At 35.3% G+C, this 21,386-nt stretch overlaps 1 protein-coding gene across 1 annotated transcript in view; it reads left to right on the top strand.

Annotated features, from left to right (window-relative positions):
* CHSY3 (chondroitin sulfate synthase 3) overlaps positions 1–20,810 on the top strand; it is a 285,051-nt gene extending 264,241 nt beyond the window's left edge. The window contains exon 3 of the mRNA XM_004279872.4: positions 18,391–20,810. Coding sequence (XP_004279920.1) covers positions 18,391–19,953 — 1,563 coding nt within the window. The 3' untranslated portion in view covers positions 19,954–20,810. The remainder of the gene's footprint in view (positions 1–18,390) is intronic.
* Positions 20,811–21,386: the final 576 nt, after the last annotated feature.

Here is a 21,386-nt window from a genome sequence, read left to right as displayed (position 1 = left end):
AGATGTTAGCATATAGCAGGGAAGTCTTTGCAATCTGCTTTAGAGTGCCAGAAATTTCACTATCTGAAGTTTACCAAATAATAATAATAGAGACACCCATTGATGCCAGACACTGTTTTAAGCATGTTTTATATAATGTGCACAACAGTCCAAGAGCTCTTTTTTTCCCAGAAGTTGTAACTTGTCCGGGGTCAGACTGGGAATGGAAGAGCAGAGCTCAAAACCGGGGCTGTGACTCCAGGGCCAGGGTCTGGGCCCAAAAGAGACATGCATGAGCACAAGCTGAAAGAATGACAGAGACACGTGCAGAAGAGGATCATATTTCTTTTTTCCTTCCTTTAAATAACTGAAATGTCCTCCGAAGCCAGTCCTAACTCCACCCACTTTAACACTTCCTACCTAAGCCTTAGTTTTGTCCTGCTTCTTGAATGGAAGACAGTCTTGTCTCTCTGCAGGTGTCAAAGGCCTTCTTCCAGCTTTGCTTTCATTATTGTTTACTGTGGTCTCTCAGCAGTACTTCATTTATTTATGCAGAAATTATTAATGTGACAGAGGTCAGCCTGATTTAGAATCAGTTTGGACTCCTACGATCATTTCACATTCCAGTGGCACAAAGCAGGAATGAAGATGGTGTCCTCGACCTTTCTTTCTGCTTGGGTGATGACATCAATTACGAAAATAGTAAAAAGATGTATGACTACCATCAGTCATGGTCCTATAGCACTGGCCTGCGAGTGACTACTTAAGTGCGATATAAAAGCTTAAGATGTGTGCCAATTCTTGTACAACCCAGATATGTGAAGACTTCTGTTACATTTCACTTTCTAACTTAAATATTCAGGGACTTCCCTGGCGGTCCAGTGGTTAAGACTGCCTTCCAATGCTGGGGGTGTGGGTTCGATCCCTGGTCAGGGAACTAAGATCCACATGCCTCGCAGCCAAAAAAAAAAAAAAAAACATAAAACAAAAGCAATATTGTAACAAATTGAATTAAGACTTAAAAAAATACACTGAAAAAAAAAGAGAGAAACATTCAGAAGCCTGGGAAATAACGCAGAATGCTTATAATTTGTCATTAGAGAATCAAAGTTCTTACAGTAAATGTTTTGATCCCTGTTTTGGTTACCAACTAGTTTGGGGGTGAATATGTGAATTTATTAAAAATTAATCATAAATATTTTATTAAGTACTGTTCCCAGGCTACCCTCTGGGAACAGGTTACCTAGAAAGGCATACAGTCAAGTAAAGCAGTGGGTAACAAATGGCATAATTAATGCAGTGAGCACTTGTCAAAATTATACAGCTGTTCATAAATTTATATATTTAGTGCTTGTCTCCCCCATTAACTAGTTAACTCCATGAGGGCAGGGACCATGTTTGTTTTGTTGCTGTACCATAGCAACTGATACATTTTAGAAACTCGATATTTTTAAATGAGTGAATGAGTCATTCATTCTGCAATTAAGAGAGGCAGTCAAAAGGCTGGAGAGGACTAGATCAGGACAGGTTTGGTCAGGGAAAGTTACTGAAATTGTCATACTGTCATAGATCTGTTATCTTCCTCATGTTTTCAAAGTTTATATTAATTGGATTCCTCTAGCTTTCGTGAACATATGCCATGCAGATGACACTGCACTATGTTCTCCTCCCCAACTTATCCAATAAGACTGTACTCTGTAATGTACTGACAGTGAAAGTCAATTTTCTACATAATGAATATGAAATTTTCACTCCCAAGTCTTGAGAATATAATGTCTTATTTTTATTTCAGAGTATGTTTAAACACAAACCTACTGACATAAGAAACTACACATAAACCAGTTAACACTGAACACTGACTGCATGATGGCCCTCCTTCTATGTGTTGGGAGGTCATCAAATTTTAGCTTCTTGCAAATGGCACTCCAAATTACCCTGAAGGTCACTAGAGGAACATTAATGATGATCACTAAAAATGGTCATGTAGCCCAAATTCAAAATTACAGAAATACATGTCATTCTTTTAACAAAATATCATGTCTCCTCCATTCTTATACCTTCTACCTTAGTGGATAATATGATGTTCATTCAAACTAATAAGCTTATGATCAGTCTTTCGTGAGGTTAAATGATAGGTTGCTTGAATTTGGGGATAATGGAAATAACAAATCAGCAGCAACAGCAACAGAGAAAATCTTTAACTGTAGCTTTAGCACCTTTATAGTTAAAGAGGAATCATCTTGGGCTTTGAAAGCTTTCCTAACTGGAATAAAACCCATGAACTAGAAAGCAGATTATTTTCTTTTTTTATTTGGAAAGCGAGGTGTAATTTTATGCATGATCAATTCCATCATATAGTCTATACATTTCCTCCAATGGAAAAGATACATTCATTAATTGCGTCAGTGTCTTTCAAAATTGTACGGCAACTACTACCTTTACATTTTGTTTTTGAAAGGTCTTGAAAACCTAGTTTAGATGTGATAAGCTCTCTCTTTCCCATTGTCTAATATAAGTTATGGTGTGATAATTAAATCACCAGTGAAGGGCATTGTTAAATTATATTGATATTACATGAAAAAAGGATGTGTGCAGGTTTACAAAGTGGCAACTTGAAAATTTCTTCAAATTCTTCTTTGCCTATTTGCTGTAATAAATTGTGAGTAGAATAAAAGGTTTTAATGAAATATTGAATGCAAAAAATTTACTTGACTATTTACCAAAGAATTTAAAATATGTACAGGGGAAGTGAATTGTATAGGTTTCAACAATCATCTGCTGTTATCTTAACTATATATCAGGAAGCATCTACGTGATCACTGCCTGAATGTAGGTATGTCAGGCTAAATCTGGCAAACTGATATGCAATCAAGTCAATTATCATTAGTTTTCTATTTTTTTAATCAATTACTTTATTTCTAACAGGGTAATTTTAATTAAGGTATATGGGGGACTTGACTGGTGGTCCAGTGGTTAAGACTTCGCCTTCCAATGCGGTGAGTGCAGGTTCAATCCCTGGTCAGGGAACTAAGATCCCACGTGCCTCTCAGACAAAAAACCAAAACATAAAACAGAAGCAATATTGTGACAAATTCAATAAAGACTTTCAAAATGGTCCACATCAAAAATACCTTTAAAAAAAATAAAGGTGTATGGGTTTATTTAAAGTAACAATTGATTATATGCCATAATATCATTATAAACTGAAATCTGATGAAAAATCTTAGTGATTTTTTTTCTGATTTTAAATCTCTTTGATGTTTGCCTAAGATAGCATGTGTCCAGAATATACTCTGCTGGGAAATCTATATCACATGATGATTTTCTATGTTGTCTGAAAGTATTTTTATTTTATTTTTTAATTTTAAATGGATTTTATTTGATTTTATCATGTACTCATATATTTTAGTTATCTGTTTTTGAGAAGGAATTGAGGCAAAGAAAAATGAAGTTCTTTTTCAGGAAATCTTCAACTCTTGCTATTTATTCATTGATTTAGTTTTAGATGTTTTATTTGAAAAAGTCCATATAAGGCAGGTTTTCATTTTGAGTGGGTGGTGTTTTAGGATTGTTCAGGTCATGCGCCTCCTTTGTTCAGATACTGGGGCTCTTTTGTGGTCATTGAGTATTAATTTTTTTTCAAGTCATCAAGCACATCCTGTTTTGTGATTTTTGTTCCATGCATCAGGAATTTCACCTGTATCTATAAATCTTTTGTGATATTTTTCTTGTAGCTTTGATCTGAAGTGACAGACTCCACTTGGCATATTCCCTTCCTGCCTGTCAATAGTTCTTATATGGGATTTCCCTGCCATCTCCCGAAACCAAAGAACAATCACTTGCTACCAAACTGGTACAGTAATCAATGACAAAGTGGTCTATTTTGTACCACGATATTCCATTGACAACCTCTGGATGGTGGCAGGGAACATTGTGGTCTCCTTTGAAAGTATTTTTAAACTGTAGAGAATATATACTGCTGAGAAAACTTCATCACATGTAACAGTGTCTGGAAGCTATTTTCTGTGTTGTCTGACAGGTTGTTTTTTTTTTTTTTTAAACTACAATAGCTAACAAAATTAAATGTAACAGGAAGAAAAATACCAGTTTTAATGGTACAGATTGCCCATATGAGATTGTAGTTTGGATCTCAACCAAGATTAAACTAGCTAATTAAACAGAGGCAAATCATACAGAGCTGAAATTAAAACGTATCCATTTACCAGATTGTTTTGGGCAGGATTCCTTTGGTTGCAAGTGACAAAAATCACAACTAAACTACTTGAATGAGAGAAGAAACTACTGTCCTAGGAAACTAGGAAGTCTGAGGGTGATCTGTCCTTAGGCGCAGCTCAATGCTGTGTTCAGTGCCCTCAACAGCGCTCGGTCTTTCTTTTATTGCTTCTCTGCCGTTGTCTGCCCTTGACTTGCTTTTCTTTCTGAGGAATTATAATGTGCAAAATGTGAGCCTGTAGCCAAAGAGAATGATTTTTTTGCTCATGCCCATGAATGAAACTAATCTGGAGTAAGCCATTTATAACAAAGTATACTAATTGGCCATACTGTGATTTGTTCCCCTTTAGGAAAGGTGAGGTTCATGTGGAATAAAAGGGAAAGAAAGATTTTTTTAACCATCTTAATCATTTCTAAGGGTACAGTTCAGTGATGTCAACTATACTCACATTGTTGTGCAACAAATCTCCAGAACTTTTTCATCTTGCAAAACTGAAACTCTATACCCACTAAACAATTCATTTCCCCCTCCCCCAGCCTCTGGAAACTACCATTCTATTTTCTGTTTCTCTGAGTTTGACTACTTTAGATATCTCATATAAGTGGAATCATACAGTGTTTGTCTTTTTGTGACTCGCTTATTTCACTTAGTAGAATGTCCTCAAGGTTCATCTATGTTGTGGCATGTGACAGGATTTCAAAAGGAAAAGACATTTCACAATTTTTTTTTTTAAGGGATATCCAAGAACACAAATGCCCTCAGGCAACTTAAATTCATAAAACAAACATAAAGAAACCTTATGGGACTGAAAATAACTGGAAAATGCACTGCTCACTTAACATTTTTCAGATTCATTCAAAACACTGAGTTTACCAGTTAAAGAAAGGCAAAATCACATCTGTAGCCTTTGGACTAAAAGTTTTAACACCTTCTTTTAAGTAGGCTTTGGGGATGATTTCTTTAAAAAAAAAAGAGACAATTTTTGTATATAATTTTTTTAATTAAACCTTTTATTTTGAGATAATTATTGATTCACATACAGCTGTTAAAAAATTATGCAAAGAAATCCCATGGATCCGTTAAGCAGTTTCCCCCAATGGCAAAATCTTGCAAAACTGTAGTGAAGTTTCCCAACCAGTATATTGACATTTGTATATTCCACTGATCTTATTTAAATTTCCCCAGTTTTTCTTATGTTTATTTTTGTGTGCATACACACGTGTAATTTCATGCAATTTTATTACTTGTGTACAATGAATTTTTAAAGTAGAGTTTGTAGATTACATGTGGCTATTTCCAAGGTGCTATTATTTTTATAAATCTTAGTAGCAAAATATGTAATGCTGTTAATTTTATGTGACAAACATGAAGAAGGGTATATCTTATACTTAAACTAGATCTTTGCTTTCAAATTTCAAAACTTACTCAAACTATATACCCTTTAACATTTTCTCGTTCTGTCTATAATTATAGAATGATACATGAATATTTAGTTTTCCCAAACCTTTCTTCTCCTTAATATTTAGAATTTAGGTACTGTTTTCATTGTGTCATTATTACCAGAGAAGTAGGACATAGTTTAAGAACTTCACTGTTAATATTTGAAGGTAATAATTGAAGGGAAATAATAGTGTTAATTTAAAAGTTTACTGTTTTGCTCAGAATGTTTATATTTACTGGTCTTATAAAAGACAGATCATTAGGTGTTTGCATTAAGGGCAGCAAGACTCTCCATTTAGTTATGTAGAACTGTATAACTAAATCATAGTAAAATGAGTTTAAATATTTGCAAGGCAAATTACACAACCCTTAGGTACGTAGTCACCATTATATTTTACACCTCTTTAATGATTTATTATTTCCTTGTTCACCTTCATAAATTATTCTAATTTATAGAGTTTGTACTTCCTCGAACAAGAATACCTTCTTTTCCCAAGTCCTTCTTAATCTTATATATAGGAAGAGACTCAAAGAGAATTTTCTAAGTTATTGAATAGAAAATCCTTTTTAGGAAAAATGAAGTGACATAATAGGAACAAAAGAAATTGCAATAAATTGAAATAGCTTCTTTATATAAATAAATTAAGGACATTTTCTCTTCATAAAGAAAAATTAATGTAATTATTTTCTTAATAAAGAACACAAAGCTTTCCAATAATTACATGGTCTCTTATTTCCCCTTCATTTCAGCGGAGACCTTATGAAGACAATTCAGTCTTTTAGTTTTTAGGTGATGATCTGAAGTTAAATGATGGCTGTACTGAGCCTATTTGAATTATTTTCTAGGGAAAACTTAATCAAGGCCATTCTCGTTTACTCATTTATTCAATACTTACACTAATAATAATAGCAGTAAAAACAAGTAACAACTTTTCTGAGTCCTGAATTGTTTCTCTCTAAACCATCATAACTCTTTATTTTAGCTTTCTTAATTTCTATCTCTTCCATCCTAACTGAGCCTTCCACTGTTTATTCTTTATTTTCCTTATGATTTTGTTTTCACGTCTATGATAGTTTATTTTGTATTCTTTATTTCTTAGTTTTGTGAACTCCCATTTCATCTGTACCATCACATTCCTGAGATCTTATGTTTCTACTTTGTTGTTTCCCAAGAGAGAGGAAAATGCTTCTTATGTTTTTTAGAACAGTCTTTCAATGTTTTCCTGTTTCATGGCTTCTTTTCTGGGGGGGTGTGGGGCTGATTTTCATCTAGTCTTTTTTTCTTAAAGGAACTTTGTGTTAGTGCTGTACTATATCCCTTTTTTAGAAAACATACTTATCTCTGGAAAAATTATCAACACTCTTCCCTGGACAAGCCCTTCACCATAGATATATTTTGGCAGAGATGTTTGTTACCATTCTAAGCTTTCTGACTTCCCCAAAGAAAAGGCATTGGGTTCTCTGCTGCCTCAGGTTAAAGCTGCTTCATGAAGACATGGTTTAACTTTAATTCTTTACTGTCTGTACCTCTGTCTCTTCTACTTTTCTTCTACTTCTCTGAAACAAAATACTTCCAGGAGGGGCTTGTTCTGCCAGCACAGGTCACCTCAGTTTCTGCACCCACAGCTGTATATATAGAATAAGTTTTATGGCCTGCACTGTCAGGCAGTATATTTTTCTTGTTTGTTCTTAGGTCAACTATCCTTGAACCCTTTTGCCACTGACAGAGCTTGGCCTTTTGCTACTTTTACGAGCTTTGCAATGCTCCAGAAGTTACCTTGTCCCTGTTTGCTGTCAACTTCTTAGTATTTCTTTCAACATTTTAATTGTTGAAATGAACTCCTTTATTTACATAGCTATGATCATTCAGGAAATTACCTATGCTATGTTATCATTACTTTTTTAACACCTTTATTGGAGTATAATTGTTTTACAATGGTGTGTTAGTTTCTGCTGTATAACAAAGTGAATCAGCTATACATATACATATATCCCCATATCTCTTCCCTCTTGTGTCTCCCTCCCACCCTCCCTATCCCACCCCTCTAGGTGGTCACAAAGCACCAAGCTGATCTCCCTGTGCTATGTGGCTGCTTCCTACTAGCTATCTGTTTTACATTTGGTAGTGTATATATGTCCATGCCACTCTCTCACTTCATCCCAGCTTACCCCTCCCCCTCCCCATGTCCTTAAGTCCATTCTCTACATCTGTGTCTTTATTCCTGTCCTGCCCCTAGGTTCTTCAGAACCTTTTTTTTTTTTTTTTTAGATTCCATATATATGTGTTAGCATACAGTATTTGTTTTCCTCTTTCTTACTAACTTCACACTGTAGGAGAGTCTGTAGGTCCATCCACTTCACTACAAAAAATGCAATTTCATTTCTTTTTATGGCTGAGTAATATTCCATTGTATATATGTGCGACATCTTCTTTATCCATTCATCTGTCAGTGGACACTTAGGTTGCTTCCATGTCCTGGCTATTGTAAATAGAGCTGCAATGAACATTGTGGTACATGAGTCTTTTTGAATTATGGTTTTCTCAGGGTATATGTCCAGTAGTGAGATTGCTGGATCATATGATAGTTCTATTTTTAGATTTTTAAGGAATCTCCATACTGTTCTCCATAGTGGCTGTATCAATTTACATTCCCACCAACAGTGCAAGATGGTTCCCTTTTCTCCACACCCTCTCCAGCATTTATTGTTTGTAGATTTTTTAATTATGGCCGTTCTGACTGGTGTGAGGTGATACCTCATTGTAGTTTTGATTTGCATTTCTCTATTGATTAGTGATGTTGAGCATCCTTTCACGTGTTTGTTGGCAATCTGTATATCTTCTTTGGAGAAATGACTATTTAGGTCTTCTGCCCATTTTTGGATTGGGTTGTTTGTCTTTTTGACATTGATGCATGAGCTGCTTGTGTATTTTGGAAATTAATCCTTTGTCAGTTGCTTCATTTGCAAATATCTTCTTCCATTCTGAGGGTTTTCTTTTCATGTTGTTTTTGGTTTCCTTTGCTGTGCAAAAGCTTTTAAGTTTCACTAGGTCCCATTTATTTTTGTTTTTATTTCCATTTCTCTGGGACATGGGTCAAAAAGGGTCTTGCTGTGATTTATATCGTAGAGTGTTCTGCCTATGTTTTCCTCTAAGAGTTTTATAGTGCCTGGCCTTACATTTAGGTCTTTAAACCATTTTGAGTTTATTTTTGTGTATGGTGTTCGGGAGTGTTCTAATTTCATTCTTTTACATGTAGCTGTCCAGTTTTCCCATATGCTATGTTATCATTAATAAATCTAAAAGAAATGGAAATTTAATGTAGTAGATTAATAATGACATACAGCTGTATCTTGGTATTTATTCTTCCAGTCTCTGATTTTTATAATAATTTTTCTATAACTTCTCAGATAATTTCCTTCTCAGAGGGTGAGATTTTGGGTGGTACACTTAAAACACTGGGGTCACTCAGGACATATTGATGTCACTTGCCATTGTGATTTTGTTAGTGCGAAATGATTTTTCCTTTCAGTGTAAGGCTCTGGAGGTACCATGAAATCAATTGAAAATTCTGTAAAGGAAATGAAGCCCTGAATTATTTCAAACAAGCTAATATAATTTAAAATGTGTATTTTATACTTTTTCTTAAAGCACTTTTGCTACATTAAAAATTTAGTGTGATAAGTAGCAAAACTGACTGCTTATTCTAGTTTTAGTCATAACCTCATTACTCTCAGTCGACCCTTGGTTAAATCACTTAACACTCTTGAACCTTGGTTTCCTGAAACCCCCACAATAATTTATCTTTCTGGTAGTAAAATATTGAGGACTTTTGTTAGGAGAAGGTACCTAATTGCATGTTAGATACATTGAAGCAGTGAGTGTATGTGGCCAAATTATAACTGTTCCCAAGCATTTCCAGAAGTGAGCAAAGATGAAGCAAGCCTAGAGGGTGCTGCTCTCATCCTCTGAAAACTCCAAGCTAAAAAGAGCAATCTCAGGAGGAGGCTGGCAAACCCTTTTTTTGACTGTTTTCTATATACCAGACATGATGTTAAGCACTGTATGTGTATAAATATATATATATGTATATATGTGTGTGTATATATATATATATATATATAGTCCTATTGAGCAACATTTTAATATACATTGAGGTGGTTGGCATTTTCCCTTTTATAGATTAGGAGACTGAGATTTACACAGATTGGCTAGGAAATGGCTTAGAAATGGTGGAGCCAAGGACACTACATAATGATTAAGGGATCAAACCAAGAAGAAGATATAACAGTTATAAATATATATGCACCCAACATAGGAGCACCTCAGTACATAAGGCAATTGCTAACAACTGTAAAAGAGGAAATCGACAGTAACACAATAATAGTGGGGGACTTTAATACCTCACTTACACCAATGGACAGATCATCCACACAGAAGATGAATAAGGAAACACAAGCTTTAAATGACACAATAGAACAGATAGATTTAATTGATATTTATAGGACGTTCAATCCAAAAACAGCAGATTACACTTTCTTCTCAAGTGCACACGGAACATTCTCCAGGATAGATCACATTTTGGGTCACAAATCAAGCCTCGGTAAATTTAAGAAAATTGAAATCATATCAAGCATCTTTTCCGACCAAAATGCTATGAGATTAGAAACCAACTACAGGGGAAAAAAAACGTAAAAAACACAAAAACATGGAGACTAAATAATACATTACTAAATAACCAAGATTTCACTGAAGAAATCAAAGAGGATATCAAAAAATACCTAGAGACAATTTACAACAAAAACATGACAATCCAAAACCTATGGGATGGGCTTCCCTGGTGGCGCAGTGGTTGAGAGTCCGCCTGCCAATGCAGGGGACACGGGTTCGTGCCCCGGTCCAGGAAGATCCCACGTGCTGCAGAGCGGCTGGGCCCGTGAGCAGTGGCTGCTGAGCCTGCGCGTCCAGAGCCTGTGCTCCTCAGTGGGAGAGGCCACAGTAGTGAGAGGCCTGCGTACCACAAGAAAAAAAAAAAAAAAAGAAGGAAAAAAAAAAAAAACCTATGGGATGAAGCAAAAGCAGTTCTAAGAGGGAAGTTTATAGCAATACATGCCTACCTCAAGAAACAACAAACATCTCAAGTAAACAATCTACCCTTACAGCTAAAGGAACTAGAGAAAGAACAAATAAAACCCACAGTTAGTAGAAGGAAAGAAATCATAAAGATCAGAGCAGAAATAAATGAAATAGAAACAAAGAAAACAATAGCAAAGATCAATAAAACTAAAAGTTGGTTCTTTGAGAAGATAAACAAAATTGATAAACCTTTAGCCAGACTCATCAAGAAAAAGAGGGAGAGGACTCAAATCAATAAAATTAGAGATGAAAAAGGAGAAGTTACAACAGATACCGCAGAAAGATAAAGCATCCTAAGAGACTACTGCAAGCAACTCTATGCCAATAAAATGGACAACCTGGAAGAAATGGACAAATTCTTAGAAAGGTATAACCTTCCAAGACTGAACCAGTAAGAAATAGAAAATATGAACAGACCAATCACAAGTTATGAAATTGAAACTGTGATTAAAAATCTTCCAACAAACAAAAGTCCAGGACCAGATGGCTTCATAGGTGAATTCTATCAAACATTTAGAGAAGAGCTAACACTCGTCCTTCTCAAACTCTTCCAAAAAATTGCAGAGGAAGGAACACTCCCGAACTCATTCTATGAGGCCACCATCACCCTGATACCAAAACCAGACAGAGATACTACAATAAAAGAAAATTACAGACCAATATCACTGATGAACATAGATGCAAAAATCCTCAACAAAATACTAGCAAACAGAATCCAACAACACATTAAAAGGATCATACCCCATGATCAAGTGGGGTTTATCCCAGGGATGCAAGGATTCTTCAATATACACAAATCAGTCAATGTGATACACCATATTAATAAATTGAAGAAGAAAAACCATATGATCATCTCAATAGATGCAGAACAAGCTTTTGACAAAATTCAACACCCATTTGTGATAAAAACTCTCCAGAAAGTGGGCATAGAGGGAACTTAACGTAGTAAAGGCCATATACAACAAACACACAGCAAATATCATTCTCAATGGTGAAAAACTGAAAGCATTTCCTCTAAGATCAGGAACAAGACAAGGATGGCCACTCTTGCCACTATTATTCAACATAGTTTTGGAAGTCCTAGCCCCAGCAATCAGAGAAGAAAAAGAAATAAAAGGAATACAAATTGGAAAAGAAGAATTAAAACTGTCACTGTTTGCAGATGACGTGATACTATACATAGAGAATCCTAAAGATGCCACCAGAAAACTACTAGAGATAGTCAATGAATTTGGTAAAGTTGCAGGATACAAAATTAATTCACAAAAATCTCTTGCATTCCTATACACTAACAAGGAAAGATCAGAAAGAGCAATAAAGAAACAATCCCATTCACCATTGCAACAAAAAGAATAAAATACCTAGGAATAAACCTACCTAAGGAGGTAAAAGGCCTGTACTCAGAAAACTATAAGACACTGATGAAAGAAATCAAAGATGACACAAACAGTTGGAGAGATATACCATATTCTTGGATTGGAAGAATCAATACTGTGAAAATGACCACACTACCCAAAGCAATCTACAGATGCAACACAATCCCTATCAAATTACCAGTGGCATATTTACAGAACTAAAACAAAAAAACTTAAAATTTGTATGGAGACACAGAAGACCCCGAATAGCCAAAGCAGTCTTGAGGGGAAAACACGGAGCAGGAGGAATCAGGCTTCCTGACTTCAGACTATACTACAAAGGTACAGTAGTCAAGGCAATATGGTACTGGCACAAAAACAGAAATGTAGATCAATGGAACAGGATAGTAAGCCCAGAGATTAAACCCATGCAGCTATGGTCAACTGATCTATGACAAAGGAGGCAAAGATATACAATGGAGAAAAGACAGCCTCTTCAATAAGTGGTGCTGGGAAAACTGGACAGCTATATGTAAAAGAATGAAATTAGAACACTCCCTAACACCATACACAAAAATAAACTCAAAATGGACTAGAGACCTAAATGTAAACCCAGACACTATAAAACATAAGAATAAATCACATAAATCACAGCAAGATCCTTTTTGACCCACCTCCTAGAGTAATGGAAATAAAAACAAAAATAAACACATGGGACCTAATGAAACTTAAAAACTTTTGCAAAGCAAAGGAAGCTACAAACAAGACGAAAAGACAGCCCTCAGAATGGGAGAAAATATTTGCTAACGAATCAACGGACAAGGATTAATCTCCAAAATATATAAACAGTCCATGCAGCTCAATATTAAAAAAACAAACCCAACCAAAAATAGGCAGGAGACCTAAATAGACATTTTTCCAAATAAGATATACAGAGTGCCAACAAACACATGAAAGGATGCTTAACCTCACTAATCATTAGAGAAATGCAAATCAAAACTATGAGTTATCACCTCGCACCAGTTAGAATGGGCATCATCAGAAGATCTACAAACAACAAATGCTGGAGAGGGTGTGGAGAAAAGGAAACCTTCTTGCACTGTTGGTGGGAATGTAAATTGATACAGCCACTATGGAGAACAGTATGGAGGTTCCTCAAAAATCTAAAAATAGAACTATCATATGACCCAGCAGTTCCACTCCTGGGCATATACCCAGAGAAAACCATAATTCAAAATGACACATGCACCCCAATGTTCATTGCTGCACTATTTACAATAGCCAGGTCATGGAAGCAATCTAAATGGTCATCGACAGATGAATGGATGAAGAAGATATGGTACATATATACAATGGAATATTACTCAGGCATAAAAAGGAATGAAGTTCGGTCATCTGCAGAGATGTGGATGGATCTAGAGACTGTCATACAGAAGGAAGTAAGTCAGAAAGAGAAAAACAAATTTCGTATATTAACGCCTATATGTGGAACCTAGAAAACTGGTACAGATGAACCAGTTTGCAGGGTAGAAATTGAGACACAGATCTACAGAACAAACGTATGGACACCAAGGGGGGAAAGTGGCGGCGCGGAGTTATGGTGGTCTGATGAATTGGGAGATGGGATTGACATATATACACTAATATGTATAAAATAGATAACTAATAAGAACCTGCTGTTTAAAAAACTAAATAAAATTCAAAATTTAAAAAAGAAATGGTGGAGCCACTACTCAAGTTCAGATCTGGCTAATTTCATTCTTCTGTCCATTCTGCATAGTTTGGTCCTCCCTACATACAGAGAGAAAATACGGATATCCTCTATGCTTCTTAATGGAAAATAAGACATAAATTCACGATGTTCTAATCATTACCTCACTACCTAGAGTATGTGTGAATGTGCTATTTTTAAGGATTGCCCCCCTCCCTGACTTTGTCTGCTTGTAATATTTCTGCAAAGGAATACACTAGAAAAATAAGCACTATATAGGCAACTTGGGTTGTAATGATGTGAGTGGTGCAAGTTAGTTAAACATTTTAATACTAAGATATTTTTTCTTCTATAACAAATGTCACCTTTATCAAGTTGTGCAATATTAATCACTTCAGTATCACTAAAGGAGCTAGGTAAATCTACAATTTAACAGTCTGCCTCTGAGCAATGTTTCCTATTTAATTTAGCATGTTCCCTTTTCTTAGTAAAACAAAGCAGGCCTCAAGAAAGAATAGTTTCAGAGAGCCAGTACTTTTTAGAGGTGGTATAATTAGTATTCTATATGCCATTAGATTTTTTTTAATCTTGTTGCATACCAAAAAAAATCCATGGAAAAATTACATAAAGTAAAATATTGAAGCAAATTCAGGTAAAAAAAAATAATACATGGCTGATTCATTTTGTTGTGCAGTAGAGGCTAACACAACATTGTAAAGTAACCATACGCCAATAAAATTTTTTAAAAAATAATACAAAACTGGAGATATAACAACCCACTTATATGGATTTAATTTAACATCAAAGTTTCAAATAAAAATTGGCTTGTGTATTTAGAAAAAAAAATACTGGATGTAACTGAACTACTGTGTTTTGAATCAAGTCCAAAATCCGTCTCAAAATATCTAGGGTTATATTCTTCAAGGTCAGATGATGTTGATTTGAAAAATCTCTCTGAGTATAGAATAAGAGCCAGGTGAAATACTGGAGATAAAGAATCTGCCATGGTATTGGTCTTACACCTTTTAGGTCATCTTCTCTATGAAAACTTCTCTGATATTCATATTCTCTCTCTCTCCTCACATATCTACACACATTTATATACATACATATCAGAAAAACCTGCCTAACTCCACATGCATGTATATGCATATTTTAAAAGGTCATTTATTAATTGTAGTATAACAAACATATCTTAAGTAACAGTTCAGTGAATGTTCACAAATTAAATGTATATGTGTAACCACAACCTAGGTCAACAAATAGAATATTACCAGCCCTCCAGAGCTCCCTGCCCACTTTCTTGATTTTTGCTCACTGTTCTTACAGCTAACAGCGTACGTTAGCTTTACCTGAATTTCATATGAATAATCATACAAAATGTATTCTTTTGTGTATGGTTTCTTTCACTTGTTTGTGATTTGTGAGATTTGTTCATGTTGTTGTGAGTAGTAGTATTTCATTTATTTTAATTGACGTATTGTTTTCCATTATGTTTATTTATCTATTCTACTCTCGGTGTACATTAGGGTTGCTTTCGGTTTGGGGGGTATTATGAATAATGTTGCTATGAAAATGTACGTATATATACATGTATGTATTTTTAGATATATGTATGTATGTATGTGTATTGGGCATGCAGCTAAGAGTAGAATTACTGAGTCACAGGGAACGTATATGGTCATTTTAGTCAATACAAGTTTCCACAGTGGTTGAACCAAGTTACCTTCTCACCAGCTGTATATGAGAGTTCCAGATCTGCTACTTTCACAATGCATTATCAGTCATTAACCGTTTTCGTAGATTAAAATCACATTGTGACTTTAAATTGCATTACCCTGATGATGAATGAACTAGAGAAGGTTTTTGTGTATGTTTATCAGGCTTTTACATATTCTCTTTTGTGAAGTGCCCATTCAAGATTCTTTTTCCATTTTTAAACTGGGTTTGTCCTTCCCTATTAATTTTTACAAGTTCATTATATATTCTGGGTATTAGTCCTTTTTGGTAAGATCTATTAAAACTATATTTTCCCACTCTGTAGTTTACCTTTTATAATCTCTTAATGGCGCTTATGAGAAATAGAGTTCTTAATTTTAATGTAGTCCAGTTTACCAGTCTATTTGTATGATAAGTACCTTGTGTCCTATTTAAGAAAATTCACCTAACCAAAACACAAGCAGATATTTTCTAGGGTTAACTTTTAGGAAAAAAATGTAACCTTTCATTTTTATATCACCAGTGCATCTGGGATGGATTTTTTTATTGTGGGATGTAGGGGTCAGCTTTTACATTTTTCCATATGAATATATATTACTGAAAAGACCGCCTTTCCTCCACTCTCCACTATCATATTTGTCATAAGTCACGAATCATACGTCATGTGTAGGTTTCCTTATGGACTATTTTGGTCCTTTCTTCTATTTGTTTATCCTTGTACCAGTATCATACTTCTAAATTTCTGTAACTTTTGATCTGTAGTGTATCTTTTTTTAAGATTATCTCGAATATCCTTGACTTCATTTCTACATAAATTTTAGAATCAACTTGTTAATATCAGCAGCAACATATTCTTTTTTAAAATGGTGGGGTTTGTGTTGGAATTACCTTGAATCTATATATCAATTTGGGGGTATCAAATTGGGGAGAATTGGATTCTCACAGTAAATCCTAAACAAAATATTTGCAAATATATTCCAGCGATATATAAAGAAGATGAATATCAAGATCATGTTGGGTTTATTCAAGGAATACAAAGGTTGTTTAATATTAGAAAATGAATCAATGCAATTCACCATGTTAACAGAAAAAAAAAGCATCCCATAATCTTCTCAATGGATGCAGAAAAAAATATTTGATCAGCTTCAAAATTCACTCATGGTAAAAATCTTAGCAAACTAGAAATAGAAATGAACTTCCTTAATGTGTTAAAGAGCCATGTTGACATCTTCTTTCCTGATGTTGAGACTGAAACAAGAACGTACCTGCTCTACCACATTTTACTGGAGGTTCTGGCCAGCAACAAGGAATCTAACTAACTAACTCAGACTTTTTACTTAGTGGCTTCTGTAGATTGGGAGTTCAACAAGACATGTGGCAGCTGCCAGTCTGAAAAGTGGCAGAGTGTCACTTCTACTGTAGTTTATTAAAGTCGTAACAAAAGAAAGGGACATAGCCCCCACCTCTAGATTGGAGGAGTGTCAGAGAATTTATCACCACAGATATGCCACACATTCAAACATGTTAGGAGCTGTTTATTTTTCACAATAAAACTTGAGCTCTGGGTTGGCTGAGTATAATATGAATCATTAATTTGTTTCCTTGGGGTCTTCCTGGGCTGTGCTCTATTGTTTTCATCATCGAATGTTGCTATAGAGAAAGTTGTGGCAAGATTCATTCTTTTCTGACTTTACAGCCAAATTGGGTTTTGTTTGTTTATTTTGCTTTTTTTTTTTTCGCTTGGCCTAATTACACATAGATATACAGCCTAATTACACATAGATATACACCTTCCTTTATTTTAAGGGAAATATGTCCCTCAGACATATTTTATGTATATATTTGTATTCCTTTACTATATATCCAGATGTATTATATACCCAAATTTTAACAAAACTTTATTTATTGTATGTATATAGATCCAAACTTTGATACAAACTTTTAAATATATATCAAATATATACATTTATATGTGTGTATGCATATAGACGTATATGCCCATACTTTTAACCTATATTTTAAACTTCTGTTATTTTGCTATATTTTCTCAAATCCCTTCTTTCTATGTTTTTCACAAATCTCTTTTTATGCTTCTTATAATGTGAGTATCAGTGGTTTTATTTATCTTACTTAGCTCATTTATCTATTCCTTGAGTTCTTTTTGAGAGGGGAGGGAGGAGTGTATTGTCCTTAATTTTTTTATTTTGTCTATGGTTTTGGATATGTATTCTTAAGTTTGCAATATTCCTTTCCTCCTTTTAATCAATGTATTTGCAGATATCTCATGCTGCTGCCGCTGCTGGCTCTCCTCCCCCTCCTTTTCCTTCACCGCCTCTCCTCCTCCATTGGTACTTATCTTGAATGGGTGTGATGGAGGTTTCTTTATTGACTGGCAGAGGAGACAGCTGGCAGTTTGAAGTGTGATCTCATTTTTGTTCCTGCCTGAGCTTTTTCTAGATTAGCAGAGAGATTTTCTGGCTTATAAGGATGTCAGGCATTTTGAGTATGATCCTTTAAATAGGCAGTGTAGATCAATATAGTTTCTGTTCCACATTACCTTACCAAGAACTTACTCTGTAAAGATGGTATATCAGGATGCTAAGTAAAATGTAGGTCTCCTCTAGGGCTGATATTACCATTCCAAGAAACAGGGCATTGGTTTACTCCTCAGAGTGAGCCCCTGTTTTGGAAAATCCGTGCTCTACCCACCTGTCTCACCCTCACAATGATTCATTATGGGGTTATGGATGTAGTCGATTCTTGTTTTCTTTGATATTTTAAACTTATTCTAACATCTTGATTTCCTTCTCCTTTTCAGATGCAGCAGCTGTTCCATGAAAATTATGAACACAATCGGAAGGGTTATATCCAAGACCTTCACAACAGCAAAATCCATGCAGCCATAACACTTCATCCAAACAAAAGGCCTGCCTACCAATACAGGCTTCATAATTACATGCTTAGCCGCAAAATTTCTGAACTTCGCTACCGCACCATCCAGCTCCACCGGGAGAGCGCTCTGATGAGCAAGCTCAGTAACAGCGAAGTGAGCAAAGAGGACCAGCAGCTGGGAGTGATGCCTTCTTTCAATCACTTCCAGCCTCGGGAGAGAGATGAAGTGATAGAATGGGAGTTCCTGACAGGGAAGCTCCTCTACTCAGCATCTGAGAACCAGCCTCCCCGACAGAGCATCAGCAGCATCCTGAGAACAGCGCTGGATGACACCGTCCTGCAGGTGATGGAGATGATCAATGAGAATGCCAAGAGTAGAGGACGGCTCATTGACTTCAAGGAAATTCAGTATGGCTACCGCAGGGTTGATCCCCTGCATGGGGTGGAGTACATCTTGGATTTACTCCTCTTATACAAAAGACACAAGGGGAGGAAACTGACTGTGCCAGTAAGACGTCACGCCTATCTTCAGCAGTTGTTCAGCAAGCCTTTCTTCAGAGAAACTGAAGAGCTAGATGTCGACAGTCTTGTAGAGAGTATTAACAGTGACACTCAGTCATTCTCCTTTATATCTAATTCTTTAAAGATATTATCTTCTTTTCAAGGTGCCAAAGAAATGGGAGGGCCCAATGAAAAGAAAATACATGTTCTTGTCCCTCTCATTGGAAGGTATGACATTTTCTTGAGATTCATGGAGAACTTTGAAAACACTTGTCTTATCCCAAAGCAGAATGTAAAGCTGGTCATCATCCTTTTCAGTAGGGATTCTGGCCAAGATTCCAGCAAGCATATTGAGCTGATACAAGAATATCAAAACAAGTACCCTAAAGCAGAAATGACCCTGATCCCTATGAAGGGAGAGTTTTCCAGAGGTCTTGGTCTTGAAATGGGATCTTCCCAGTTTGACAATGATACTTTGCTGCTATTTTGTGATGTTGACTTGATCTTCAGAGGAGACTTTCTCCAACGATGTAGAGACAATACAATTCAGGGACAACAGGTGTACTATCCCATCATCTTTAGCCAGTATGACCCAAAGGTAACCAATGGGGGAAGTCCTCCCACTGATAATGACTTTGTCTTCTCAAAGAAGACTGGATTTTGGAGAGACTATGGATATGGAATTACCTGTATTTATAAAAGTGATCTTCTGGGTGCAGGTGGATTTGATACCTCAATACAAGGCTGGGGACTGGAAGATGTAGATCTCTACAATAAAGTTATTCAATCTGGCTTAAGGCCCTTCAGAAGTCAAGAAGTAGGGGTGGTGCATATTTTCCATCCAGTTCATTGTGACCCTAACTTGGACCCTAAGCAGTATAAGATGTGCTTAGGATCCAAGGCAAGTACTTTTGCCTCAACCGTGCAACTGGCTGAACTGTGGTTGGAAAAACATTTGGGTGTCAGGTACAATCGAACTCTCTCCTGACAGTCCAGGCAACACATATTGCCTTTTTAAAGGGGAGTTTACCTCATTGTTGGTTGTTGTTATTTTTATTTTATTATTGTTATTTTTATTATTATAATTATTATTGTTATAATTTTATTTTGTTGTCCTGGTCTTAAACTACTCTTGGTTGTCTTCCAAAGGGTGTTTGTTGACCTCAAACAAGAAGAGTCTGCGGTTCACTGATATTTCAGATTTCTACTGAAGTCAATAGGTATATTACTTTTATATATCTTTGAGATTGAGATTGAGTTAAATCGTGGCAATCAAATGACTTTTGAAGCTCATTCATCATGAGAGACAGCTTAGAAGAATGTTCTCTTGGGGCTTAAAGATGCAATATCGACTTTTCTTTCGTTTGTCAAATTCAATGTGATACGAATATTTACTGGTGAAAGGTACCACAAAAGTGCTTTATGCTTCCTATGGGGAAGGGACTCTGTAACATAAACTTGAGTTTTGTAATTTATACAAGGACTTAAATATATAGACAGTAATTTTCTTCATCTTTAGAATTTTTAAAGGAAATGAACACTTATGATTGTATGTTTATTTTTTAAAAAAAAGTTTTAAAAATTGAGGAGTTTGTTCCACAAGCAACCGGTACTGGCTACCCTGGTCTTATGACAGTTATCTGCTCCTCACAACTGTCTGCTATAAATGCGAATGAATTTTATTTTCTCAAGGAAATATGATTTAATTAAATATTCATGTACATTTTAGAAGCTTTATGAAACAATGTCCTTCATTTGCTGGCAAGAAGATAAAATATGACAGAACCTGGTTATTTATAATAAAACACAGGTATAACAATATTCTTTTTCAAAAACACTGAAAAACTTGTGTTGTTTCCTTTTAGTCAGTCATATTTGATGTATTTCTTAATGGTCATACTCACCGAAACATGCTTGCTACACAGGCTGGAAAAGTTAATATGGAATTATGGGCATGATATTTGTATCAGTATGCTTTAACTCCTAGCCTTCATTAAGTGATTAAAATGAGCAGTTTTTAAGTCAGTAATTTACAATCCAGGGGAAGTATTCCTCTTCAATCTCATTAGCTTTGTGATCAAACTGAACCAAGAACAGGTCAGAAATGGCTTTTGATATGGATTGGTAGACGGCTCAAAGATACAAAAATAAATGCAGAAATTATAAATATAAAATTAATTTGACAAAAATAATACTGTAATTTATAAAACACCTAGGAAAATGTCATTTAATTTCATATATCATTCTTTCTCAAAACTGAATCAATGGTGCCCAGTTTGTAGAAAAATATAATCTCGTTCGAGAAATGTAAGAAAAAATGAAAATCTGTACAAGAAGCTCTTAGGAAGGCATATTTTTTAAATTTCATTTTGTAAATAGGTAATATATTTGCATAGTTCCAAAATCAAAGAAAAATTTTAA

This window comes from Orcinus orca, chromosome 3 (assembly GCF_937001465.1).
Source record: "Orcinus orca chromosome 3, mOrcOrc1.1, whole genome shotgun sequence".
Lineage (NCBI taxonomy): Eukaryota > Metazoa > Chordata > Mammalia > Artiodactyla > Delphinidae > Orcinus > Orcinus orca.
Note: the sequence above shows the minus strand (reverse complement) of the source record. Positions and strands in the feature narration are given on the sequence as shown.